The sequence below is a fragment of the Plecotus auritus genome (assembly GCF_963455305.1).
Source record: "Plecotus auritus genome assembly, chromosome: 2".
In the NCBI taxonomy this organism is placed as follows: domain Eukaryota; kingdom Metazoa; phylum Chordata; class Mammalia; order Chiroptera; family Vespertilionidae; genus Plecotus; species Plecotus auritus.
Genome location: NC_137771.1, coordinates 15,946,086 through 15,959,365, shown reverse-complemented (window position 1 = coordinate 15,959,365; position 13,280 = coordinate 15,946,086). Strand labels below are relative to the sequence as shown.

Below are 13,280 nucleotides of genomic sequence, written 5' to 3'. Positions count from 1 at the left end.
TCAAAACAAGGTAAGGGCATGGATTAAAAAATATATTTTTCATGTCCATTCTTCCAGTTCATTAACTGTATAATAGATAATAGAAGTCTTCAAATTCTACCCATCAATAAACCCCTAATTCTAGGTCCTTAAGCCAATTCTAGAGCAGGTTAAATTTAGGTATTTTTAAAAAAAGGTTTTCTAGCCCTGGCTGGGTTGATTGGAGCATCAGTCCATACACCAAAAAGCTGCAGGTTCAGTTCCCAATCAGGGCACATACGTAGATTTCAGGTTCAATCCCTGGCCCGGACAGGTACAGAAGGCAGCCAATGGATGTTTCTCTCAGCGCTCTCTCTCTCTCTCCTTCCCACCCTCCCTGCATCCCTCCCTCCCCTCCCTCCCCCTTCCTCTCTTTCTAAAAATCAATAAAACGTATCTTTGGGTGAGGATTTTTTAAAAAGGTTTTCAAAAATATACCGATTGGAGATAAAATTCACTTTGACTTGGGCTAGAGCCTTGCATGGTGTTTTGCAATACAAATATTCCAAAAATGCCGTGATTAAATTAGCTGTTTGAATATATATCAGTAACAACAAAAATCAAGACTTTTATGAAATAATTTTGAAATAAAGTAATATACAAAAAAAGTATATACCTCTGGAGGAAACAACAAAAACAGAATCCACCACTGAGGACTCTTTCTGTGCCCTCTGAAGCTATACAGGGAAAGATGTCAAGAACAAACACATACGACCCTCAATAATACAGTACCATAATGATATCCATAATTTGCAACTAAGGTCAATTTCTAATACCAATTCTTGGTAGAACTCTTTGGGCTTAACAGTAAATAAGTTTCAACTAAAAGGTTTACTGTAGAATAGAGGAACCCAAGGTAAACCAGCAGAACACAGGCTTGAATCCTAAACTCAGCCTTTTAGTTTCATTTCACTAGTCATGTTAGCCAGATGAGAACAGGGCCCTCACTCTCACCCGTTAAATCCCATCACTGATCCAGGGGAAAGCAAGGCATATTTTATTAGAAGGAACAACTGAATCATGCAAGCATTCAGGAGCACAAATAGCTTGCCGCTAGACTGCCAAGCTACTTGGCTTTAAAACTGAAAGGCTTTTTTTTCTTGTTTCTAGGTTTTAAAGAAGAAATAATAGCCGTTCGTCCATGTTTCGAAGGCATTTAAGAAATAGCATGGAAATTGCCTGGCCGGTGTGTCTCCATGGTTGAGCACCGACCCATGAAACAAGAGGTCACCGGTTCGATTCTCAGTCAGACTGGGTTTAGGCACGTGCAGGAGGCAGCTGATTGATGTTTCTCTCTCATCAATGTTTCTATCTCTCTTCCTTCCTCTCTCTTAAAAAAAGTCAATAAAAAATATTTTAAAAAATAGCATGGAAATGTATTTACTTCTCTGATGACTCATTTTTTCCATGGGACTGCCTTTGGAATGTAGCTGTACCTCATCATGTCTCTAGTCATACTATTCTCCAGGTGGAAAAGGTAGAGTACTACCAACTGTTCCTGCCCCAAATGCTCCCATGCATGGCAGGAACCCAGTCTAACGGGCAACATTCCATGCCACTATAGCATTATCCATAGAATGGCAGCCTATTGAACACTTTTAAAATACTCAATCATTTAAACCTAAGGCAACACAAAAATGATCATCTCTGTTACAGTGACTACTCTTTCAATTCAGTAACTTCAAGGGAATCCCCTTTTACACATTTCATTTCTTTTCAAACAAAGACTCGCATACCTTTGATGTTCCTTGACACCCAGTTCTTACTGAGTCAGTTTAGAAGGAAAGTTGATTTTTTACAAACATATGCCATACCCTCAGCTTTTCTCAGTCTCCCCTTTTAGGTGGGCCTGCGTCTAAAAATCAAGAAGCAATCTAATTAACAAAGTTGATTTTACTCTAGAACGAATCTTGAAGTCTACGAATTCAGTCTTAGAGGGTTTTAAAAAGTTTATGACAGTTGCCTGATTTAGTATTCTCTTAGTCCTCTTTACTAGTAAATTATGTCCATTGTCCTTCTATTGGTTAATATACAAAAGTTCAAAGACAAGTAACCTAAAACGACTGCTCATCACTGTAGAACCCCTAATTCCTTTCTTTAAATGTAGTGAAGGTCATATAATTTTGCCAAATCCAAAGACATGATATTCTAAAGGGTGAGAAAAGTAGACAGGGTTTTAAGTCATTATAACTTAAATATTTATCTTAAACCACGAAGAACCAAAATCTATAGGACACAGTGAAAGCAGTCCTGAGAGGGAAGTTCATAGCTCTATAGACCTACCTCAAAAAACAAGAAAAAAATGGTAATAAATTATCTAACCCTACAACTTAAAGAATTACAAAAAGAGCAACAAGATCAGAGCAGAAATAAATGACATAGAGACCAAAAAAACAATACAAAAGATCAATAAAACCAAGAGCTGGTTCTTTGAAAGGATAAACAAGATTGATGAACCTCTAGCCAGGCTCACCAAGAAACAAAGAGAGAGGACCCAAACAAACAAAATCAGAAATGAAAGAGGTGAAGTAACAACAGACCCCACAAAGGATTGTAAAAAAGTACTATGAACAACTCTACTCCAACAAACTGGACAACCTAGACGAAATGGACATATTCTTAGAAAAATAAACCACAAAGAAAATATGATTAAATAGAAAATATTTTATACATACAGTTAATAACATGCTAACTTGATTTACTTTAATTCTCTGATCCAAATAAATTTACTAAGAACTATAAAACATCTTGAAAAAAATTTAAAAGCATAACTATAACAAAAAGATATTTTCCATAATAATATATGAAAGAAGGGCAGACAAGTGATGTCTTTTGACAGTCTTATAAGCTTTTATTTTGGGCGCCAGTGAAATAAAAAAGAGACGTGCAATTAATAGGCTTAATGGTGGTGATTCTTTCAAACTGGTATTAACTATAAGATTCCCTTTTTTCCCATTTTATTTCTATCTTTGCCATTTGCAACTTTTTTTTAACCTAAATCTATTTAGCAGTACCCTCCATCTATGGAATAATCATCTATGAATAACAAGAAGTAGTATTAAATGTTCTTTTTCCAAGTCAAGTGCACCTTCCTCTCTAGTATCTTTAGTTGCTTGTCACAGATCATTTTTAGAGTCCACATAATTACCACGGGGTGGCCATCAATCCTCAGTACCTGACCTTTTCCCTAGGCAGACTAATGACCATTTAGTTCACTTGGTCCTCTCGACAGAAATGACTCTGTGGAATATTTCACTGGCTGTGCTAGTGGACATTTATCTCAATCCCTAGCTTTCCTGTCCTCTGTAATAGTAACTGTGAATTGCTTTTAGCTTTCTGTGGTAGCAAGATAACTTCTTACACCAAACTATTTTGTCTTCTGTTATCAAATATCTCTCCCTATTGGGCATCACCTCTAGAATATTCATCCAGTCTCTTATTCAGCTGGTATTCCTGTTTAAGTCTTATAATGTGTACATATAGTCTTGCTACTCCAAGTGTGGTCCATGAACAGCAGCACCAGCATCATGTATGAGCTTTTAAGAAAAGCAGTATTTCAGGGCCTACCCTGGGTCTATTTAATCTAAGCCTGTATTTGAACCAGATTCCCTGGGCCATCTGTGCATACATTAAAATCTGAGGCTCTAGCCAGGTAGCTCAGTTGATTAGAATGTCATCCTGATACGCCAAGGTTGCTGGTTCAATCGCCAGTCATGGAACTTCCACTGAAATCTACAATGTCTCAAAAAGAAGACAATGATCTGCTCAGATAATCAGTACTTATCTCCAAACTGTTAGTTGTACTTCCCTTAACTGGGAACATTCAAATTGTTCAGGGTTAAATCTTCCATTTTTCTACATTACTTTCTAAGTCACAAACAAAATCCCTACCTAAATACAATTTAAATTACATGAGGTACACTTTCATTACTACTCATCCTTCAGCACACACATGAACCTCACTTCCTCAACAAAGCCCTCCCTGACCCAAAAGCAAAAACAGTTACCAATTATATGCTCACATCACATGCTGTGCCATAAGAATATTTAATCAAAGTTATAATTAAATAATATTCTGTGTAATTAACAGTTTAAATGCAAAGTCCACAAGAACAGAGGAGCTGCCCATTTTGTTCCCTGCTTTATCCTCAGTGCCCAGCACAGTGCCATGCACACTGCAGGAGCTTAAATATTTGTTGAACAACTGTTCTGCAACGAATAAGAGTGTTTAGGACTGCCAGCAGGGCTTTTATCAAAGTACACTTACAATGAAGGTAGAGGGAGAGATGATGCATAGGTGACTGGGAAGGGTGCCTCACAAAGCAACATGAACAAAGATAACAAATACAGCTTCTGCCTGAAGGATTACCAAGCACCTGCTACCAATCTATTCCGATTATTCTTCTTTAGGAAGAAATGAATCTAATCAGCCTTGTTCTAGATGCCAAACTATCACTCCAGTTGGCCTACCTGCCACTGGTTCTGACTACAGAAGGGGTTCTTAATAGAAGTGTCTTCTATTAAGCCTGACATGAAAGAAATCTGCAAAAATATAAAACAACATTACTCTTCTCATGGATTTGTTATTGTTATTTTTATATAAACTAGCAATTGTTTTACATTTTTCTGTCTTAATTTCTAATATAGTAAAACGGTGGACCACAGAAAGTTGTGTCTGAGCCTCCAGATGAATTGGACTAAAACTGGTGCTGCATTCTGCAATCACATCCTTGTGTAAAATCCAGAAAAGGGAAGCAGCATGAGAAGACCTAAGCTATTCCATATTTCTCTTTTCTATTTTAGCCTCCGGCAGACTGCAAAGAGAACCTTTCTAGGGTCAATTACACATTTACACATACATACACACAAACTCATACATATACATCCAATGTATATGACGACAAATCTATCAGTGTGAAATATGTCCAATTTAAAAAGAAAAATACACCTAGAATGAATCACTCTAAGAGGTTTTAAGAATTGTGTGGTATAGTACTTCTATAAAAGATTATGTAGACTACAGAGATATCAAGGACAGGTATTATAACCTAATGCAAATGGAGAATTTCTGCTTCAAAAATACTTTCAACAGTGTGAACTCCATGGGGTTTGGGATGGAGAGAGAAGTAAAACATCCAGAGAAATAAAACAACCCACAGGCTCTAAAAAACTATGTTAATGTTGAATAAACATTAGGAACTCATTTCATAAGTAAATTAAGTGTTACGCTTCACATCTTCAATACCCAACCACACCTTCACTTATATCACACTTGTAACTTTTCCAAATGCTTTCATATTAATTATCTCATTTTACCCTTACAACTGTGAACTAGGAAGCGTAGTTATTACCATTTTATAGGAAAGAAGCCTGAGAAACAGGCAGCTCATAGGCTGGAGGGCACCACTGAAAGAGCACAGAAATGGGAGTTACAAGACCACGGAGAATAGAGTGAATTCTACATAAAATGCTATATTGCTGCTAAAAAAAAATAAATCCGTAGGTAAAGAAATGGGCAAGAGACTAAATGAGGAGAAATGCCAAGAAATTTTATGTGAAATAGAACCCTATTTCTGTTAAGAAAGAAATACGTTTGCTTTATAGAAAAAAAGGAACTATCTTATAAATTAGATAACAGTGGACATCCCAGAGCAGGAGTGCTAAGGTTCTTCACATTAGACATATCCACTGTCATATTGCTCTAATTTTTAAAAAATTTTGTTGTTGTTGCTTTTAGAGACAGGGGAAGAGGGAGGAAGAGAAAGAGAGGAAGCGGGAGAGAGGGAGAGAGCGAGAGAGAAAGAGAGAAAGAGATTTGCTGTTCCACTTATGTATGCATTCATTGGTTGCTTCTTGTATATGCCCTGACTGGAAATCAAACCCACAACCTTGGCATATGAGAGGACACTCTAACCAACTGAGCTACCTGGCCAGGGCTGCTTTAATTTTTTTTTGTAACAAATGTGTTACTTTTATTTTTTTAACTATTCATTTTGAAATAATTTTAGACTTAAGAGAAAAATTGCGTAAATAGTACAAAGAATTCCCACATATCTTTCACCCAGATGTCACAAATGATAAAAACATTTTATCATGTTTCTGTTATTATTCTCTCCCTATATATGTACACATATTATTTTTTCCTAAACCATTTAAAAATAAATACAGACATAATGCCCTTTTACTCCTAGATTTCTTGAAAACAGGGATAGTCTCATATAATCACAGCACAATTATCAATATCAGGAAATTAACATTACTATAGTATTACTGTGTGATTTATAGACTTTATTCAAATTTCAGTAATTATCTCACTAATGTCCTTTATAGTGATAGATAGGTAGATAGGAAGGTAGACAGATAGACAGATCCCAGTCCAGGATCACACTTTGCATTGTTGTCATATCTACTTGATTCTTATTTTATTTATTTATTTTTAGACAGAGCGAGGGAGGGAGAGGACGACGGAGAGAGGAGGGAAGGAGGGAGGGAGGGAGGGAGGGAGGCACAGATAGACATTGATGTGAAAGAGAAACATTGATGGGCTGCCTCCTGCATGTGCCCTGACTGGAGATTGAACCCACAACCTGGAAATGTGCCCTGATGGGGAATCGAACCTGCCATCTTTTGGTGTACCAAAGGATGCTCCAACCAACTTAGCCATACCAGCCAGGGCTATATTGATTTTTTTTTTTTAATAGAGGAGAAATCTGGTGGGGTAATAAGAAACTGGCTGACACTTTGGGTTTGTGTGTTTGTTTTTAAATATATTTATATTGATTTCAGAGAGGAAGGGAGGGGGAGAGAGAGATAGAAACATCAATGGAGTTCAAGAAAGGCCATAAGGACTCAATATGAAGAAAAAAAGAATATCACTGATAAAACAGGAAGCTTTTAAGCAAATCTGAAATCTATCATGTTCTCTCTTTTCCCAGCTTCAAATGGTAGCACCAATTTAAAGGGAATTTTCAAAACATCTAATGAAACTAAACTGCCAAGAGTGCTCAGAAAAGAAGAATCATAAATGAAAGTTGGAGGAAAATACTTTTTCTTTTTATAACATAGTACACTACTAGCAAAAATTAAGTACAAAATTCCAGTGTGGCAGATTTTTTAAAATGTATTTTATAGAAACTACAAATAAAAAGGTTTGGCTAAACACCTCGCTGGAAAAGTTAGTGAAAACATTTCAATTTCTCGATTGTACCTACCCCATTGTACCAACACCCCTCTAAAACAATACCGAATTTATCACTTTTATGTCAGGTCCAGCACTGTTGACGTTAAGCCTACCAAGTTACCAAAATGCTTTTAGGCTGTGAGATTGCAACATTGGTATCTGGGGTTTCAGTTGCAGAACACATGTAAAATCAAGGCAGCCAAGGGTCATACCAGCCTCCAGTGGCTTTAATAAACAAAGCCCAAAGGAGTCAAACTAGGCTTAGGCAAAGCAACATCATTAAGGAGGCAGGAAAAGCAGTAAAGTGAAATCTCTAGAGACCAGATAATTCAGACAAGGGTCTGAAAAAGGACATTAGGAAGCTCAGAAGGATGCAAATTGACCAATTAAAAAGTTAAAGGCTAGAAAACTCTTCTCTGAAACAAAGATGGGAAAAGGTATATATGCCAGTGAAGTCCTCAGTCCTAGTTTTACGACACTAAGCTATAAAAATGTAAGAGTCAGGTACAGTATTGCACTGCCTAAGCTCCAGGAAACATGCTACATGCAGAACCAATCCAGTACGATGGCAGGAAATATTCATAAATTCACAAATGAAGAGGTGCTTTCTTCAATCATCAGTAACAAAGCTATAAAATAGTTTCCTGAAGCTTAAAACACATGACTTACTTAAAATTCTTATTATACTTACTTAGGTAAGTAACAATTTTAACTGTAGAGACTTTAAACAAATGTTACCCCACTTCGCCTGGAGAATCACTTCCCATAATTAGATATGACTGTTGGGAGTGTCTGGTGCATGTGTGAAGGCAAACTCCGGGAGAGACCACTGCCATAAAACTCGAGGACCTCTGCTATGCAATAGTTTAGTAGAATTATTCATCTTACTTTCCTTATTAATAACTTGTGTTTATAACTTCCATAGTACTTTCACATCTATCTCTTTGAGTTAGAAAATATTCCCTCACTTCAGTATCTATTTCATCATAAAATAGCACAGGGCAAAATAAAGCTGTTAATGTATCAGGTGAACCACTGAAACAGCACACTAAAATTTAAGTCAACACAAATATTTTTATTTGAACAGAACTCAAAGTTCTTTAGAACCTCAAAACCACTGCACAAATTTAAGAGGAATTACTATGACCTACTAGACTGTAAACTCTTTGAAGACAAAGAACTGTCTGTCTTATCCTGTAACCTTCCATAATTCCTTGAACAATGCAGGTTCTTAAATCAGTGGATTGGATTAGCTTATATTCATCTATCAATTCACTCACTCAATATTTATTGAGCACTGAATTCTTACTCTGTGTCAGGCTCTGTGTTGGCTCAGATTTTTTTTTTTAATGACACTGAATTTTAGCCCTTAATTATGTAAAAGAAAATGATCACCATTCCTGTTTCCTTTCTCTCATTCTTGATTAACTTGACTAGACTAACATATTTCTAAACATTTCAATTTTCAAATAATGAGCATATATCTAAATGCAGCTAACATTAATATCATGTCTAAAATCCATTTTCCTTCTATCTTGCCCCTGAAAAAAAATTCTATCACAGCCATTATACTGACAATAATGCTCTCATTTGATAATCACCTCAGTCACAGTTGTTGGATTGGAGCCCATGATTAATAACAGATCAGCAACAGGATTTTTTTCAAGACCAAGCAGCAACTGACCCTTGTTTTGACTACTCGACTGTTGTTTATAGTTGTACCAAATTTTATAGTCTTTCCTGCCTCTTTACCTCTTTAAAGAATAAGCCAAACATGTGATAACATGGCAAGTAATATTTCTATGGCATGCTAGAATTTATAGAGTTTCACAAACTGCACATATCTCCTTTAGTTCTCAAAACTCATCTGATAGATGAGAGAACTGGCGATCAAAGCTGTGGATGCCCTGCCTGTTCAAAGTGGGATTCTGAGAATGAACCTAGGTCTCCTAATGCCAGCAGTTCAATACTCTCCTTAGCACAGCTGCCTCTTTGCTACACCAAAGCTCAGAAAGTTGTACAGACTGAGAAAAAAATATAAATCCATGAAAGGTTATGCTATAAAACAGTGGACAATAGCTGTCAAAACTGTCAACAGAGCCTCAAAGAAAAAAAATAAAAAGGAAGTTCTCTGTTTAATAAGACCAAAATTGGCTAGATGTTGAGAAACAAAATGGGCAATAGATGGTGTGAAAAACAATTTAGGATAGACTTAAATTTGATGATCAACAGAAATTTGATATTCACAAATCCTCAAGCATCACAATTTATAACTAGCTCACTCAATCTGTTTGCTTCAGAAATGATTATAAATTTTCTAAATCTTCTCTTAAGAACAGAATTGGGGGGAAAACCACCTATGATCTTATTCTTCAGTCCAATACTCCGTAATATAAACCAAGAAACAGATAATGAAACACTCATTTATGATGTAAAAATATATTTAGGTCTTTTATTAACAACTGACTTAATGCCATACAGAGGAAAGCAAACAGATTTGAAAGCTGAAGCGTTGTTGGTTTCTTAAAATTTTACATATGAAATTCTAAATCACTTGCATTAGGTATTTACTATTAATCTTTAATGTAAGAATGGAAATTACAAAAGATCATCAGTAAAATAATTTTCACTAGACAATGAATTCACTTCTTCACATTGATTCACATTGACTGAGTGGTTATAATGGGACAGGTACTAAACAGGGTATATTTGTTCAAATACAAAGAGAAGTTGAAATACAGTAGCAGACATGTAAATACGGGATTCCCAATCTTCTCTCTATAAATGGAAGTACATCGTTACTGTAAATAGCCATTAAAATGCTACAGTTGTCCTTTGTCTACCAACTCTGCTTCATATACTTTTTCTATTCTTGAGTCAGTATTAATATTTAGTTGTTCAAATCTTTTTCAATAGCCAGGAAAAAAAAAGCCATTTTGTTATTCAAGAATTATAGTGTGTGTAACTTGAAGAGAGCTTTCCCCCATCCATAAATCTATAGGGGAAAAAATAGTTTTTCCCTTTTACAGTCCTAGTTAAAACGGTCAGGTTTGATTAATTCAGCATGGATTTTGGTCTATTTTACTCAATGCTGTCTTCTTACTGGCTAGAAGAGGCCTAGCATATGGTGTAGGTATTTGTTGAATGAATGAATTATTCCTATGATCTATGGCTCTTACATAGGAAGATATTGAAGGACTTTTTACTTTGACTTCTTAATGCTTTTAAACGTGAAATAAAGAAAAACCCCAATGTTTACAGTAGTCAGTTGCTTGGGAAAAGAAATCATTCCGTTCGTGTAAACAGCAGCATGTGCAAGGTGTACAGTTATGCTCAGACAACTGGGTGTCATCAGCTAACTCACATATTTCTTGAAGTCCCACAGCTTAGAGAAATATGCTAACCTGTAAAACACCATGAGGACTCAATTTAATCTATATCCACGTGCTGAGAATTCTCCTTTGTAAACTAATTACTTCTCCACTGAAATCATTTCTTTATCAAGGCAAGTATCATTTAGAATTAACATCCTGAGAACCAGAAAATAGCAGTCGTACACAAATTCTGCTCGGGGTAGCAGTGATTGTCACTAAGTTGCCCCATGAACCTGTTCTCCTCTCCCCCACCGCCACCCCTCCCCCCCCAGAGTACTGAATTCAATTTCTCTTTAAAGGCACACTGCCTTTCTCTTGGAGAAAAAAAAAATTGCGAATTTGGAGAAAATCCATTTGGAAAGGTTCGAAAAATCACCATCCACTTGTAATTGTCAAAATAATGTTTGTTGACAAAATGATCATCAGCTCCTTCTGAGTCTGGAGTGGGGCCACAGGGCATGATTTGGGGGTATCGGCTTCAGCCCTCGGTGCCAAGTTTGAGATCCCATAAGAGAAGTAGAAAGCGAAAGATGGGGCGATGTGGTCACCTGCCCGGTCTGCCCGGGACCGCGGGGACACTGCCTGCTCCCAACTTTGTTAGCCTTGCCCCCCAGTGCATATGGTCCTCGAGCCTCCGGGCTCAGGCCGGCGACTCCCAAGGCAGAGCGGGGCTGGGCCAGCCGAGGCCAGTCGGCCCCCGGAGCGGCCCTCGGGGTGTGCGACGCAGGCTGGGGGGCGTGGGCCGGGAGGGGGCTCGCAGCCCCTCCCCCCCGGGGGGGGCCGGCGCTTCCAACGGCGGCGCGGCGGCTCCCTCAGCCCGCGCCCGCCGCTCCCTCCCAGCCAAGCCGGCGGCCCTCGGCCCCGCCCCGCGCCCCCGGGGCGGACCCCGGCGGGCGGGCTGGGCCCCCAGTGCAGCGCTCCACTGAAGAGCCCCCAGCGCGGGCGTGCGGCCTAGTCGGGGTTACATAACGGGGCTGGGACCCTCTGGAGCGGCCGGGGGCCTCGGGGTCCAGGCCGTCGGGGGCCGGGATGCGGCCGCTCACCTGCCGTATATGCCCTCGGTGATCCGGTTCCGCTTTAGGGGGCGGCGGAGCTTACTGCAGTCGGCGTTCCGCCGCTTCATCCTCCCGCTGGGGGGCCGGGTGCTGCCGCCGCCGCCGCCGTCTCTCACCTCAGCCGCCGCCGGCCCGCCCCTCGTCGGGCCTGGACTCTACCCCTGGGGCCGGTCACGCAGACACGGAGCCAGCACCCGGGGGAGGGGGTAGGATAGGGAGGGGGGTTCAGAGCCTCCTCCGCCTTCGGAAACAAAGAAATGACAATTCCGGGGCCCGCCCGCCCCAGCACCAGCCAGTCACCTGCCCCGCCTCCTCGGCTCCGACGGACGGCCCTTGGGGCCAATCGAAGGCGCCGCTACGTCGCTGCTGGCCAATCCTAGGGCCTACTAAGGCTAAACGAACTCGAGAACCCGCCTCTTTGAAGGACAGAAAAATGCGCCAATCATTATGGTGTCTGGGCCAGTGCCTGGGCCTATCAGAAAATATTTAAATAGAGGCTTATAAATAGGCCCTATAAATATAACATCCTATATTATGCCTTGTACCCTTCATTATCACTGGAGTGCGTTTTACTGTATAATCCATACTAGAGCATACTAGGCTATCACTAGCAGCAATGAGGCCTGGGTTTGGGGCATGTACTGGTTCTGCGCTGACATGTGCTCCAGTCAGTCGCGTCATTATGTAAGGAGCTCGCAGCATCTTCCCCGTCCAGGAGCCTCCAGGGGCAGCGCCGGGGACCTTTTCTGCGGTTCCTGGACCACTGGACCAGGCCGGCCGCGTCAGTGCGCGATGGGGGTATAAATGACAAAGCAAACCACACACACAGACACACACGCACACGCACATACCCTGCCAGCTTCCCGCGAGGTGATGACAGCGCGGCGGCCAATCGGAGGAAGCGTGGGGCGGGGCCACTGCGGTCCTGCCCCCTGGCGTTACGTCACGGGGGCGGGGCCGTGGGTGCGCGCGACGTCGCGCGAGGCTGTTGGTGTGAGCGTGGGGCGGTGCAACCTGGGTTCCACGTCCGCAGGGCGGGCTGGGCGGCGGGCTCCGGGAGCACCGCCCCTGCTGGACAGAGCCAGCGTGGGCGTAGGAGCAGTGTCTGCCCGGTCCAGGAACCGAGGACTGACTAGGCGGGAGATGAAAAGAGTAAATGGTTTACACTTCTCCTCCCCATCCTGAGGATAAATAGCGTAAATCACTCTACTCAGGGAGGTAGATAGCAGAAATCCATTTGTGCCAACCACAAACAAGGACAGATGAAGTTAAGGAAATAAATCTTTTGGCACATCAGCATAAATCTGATGAATATTGTGAATACACAATGCAATATACAGATGATGTATTATAGAATTGTACACTTGAAACAATCTTTTTTTAAAAATATTTTTTTATTGATTTCAGAGAGAGGAAGGGAGAGGGAGAGAGATAGAAACATCAATAATGAGAGAAAATCATTGATCAGCTGCCTCCTGCACGCCCCCCACTGGGGATCGAGCTGGAAACCCAGGCATGTGCCCTTGACCGGAATTGAACCCAGGACCCTTTAATCCTCTATCCACTGAGCCAAACCAGCCAGGGCGAAACATAATCTTATTAACCAAAGCCACCCAATAAATTTAATACAATTTTTAAAATATATATATATTA

At 40.3% G+C, this 13,280-nt stretch overlaps 1 protein-coding gene across 4 annotated transcripts in view; it reads right to left on the bottom strand.

Moving 5' to 3' along the window:
* MACO1 (macoilin 1) overlaps positions 1-12,527 on the bottom strand; it is a 59,414-nt gene extending 46,887 nt beyond the window's left edge. Inside the window, exons 1-2 of one of the 4 annotated variants that reach the window (XM_080654987.1) lie at positions 12,479-12,527; positions 11,616-11,868 (exon numbers count right to left, since the gene is read on the bottom strand). In XM_080654987.1, the coding sequence (XP_080511113.1) occupies positions 11,616-11,695 (80 nt within the window). In that variant the 5' untranslated portion in view covers positions 11,696-11,868; positions 12,479-12,527. Of the gene's footprint in view, positions 1-1,754; positions 1,874-11,615; positions 11,949-12,478 lie in introns of those variants that run through there. The other 3 variants (XM_080654988.1, XM_080654986.1, XM_080654989.1) reach the window with 3 other exon arrangements.
* Positions 12,528-13,280: the final 753 nt, after the last annotated feature.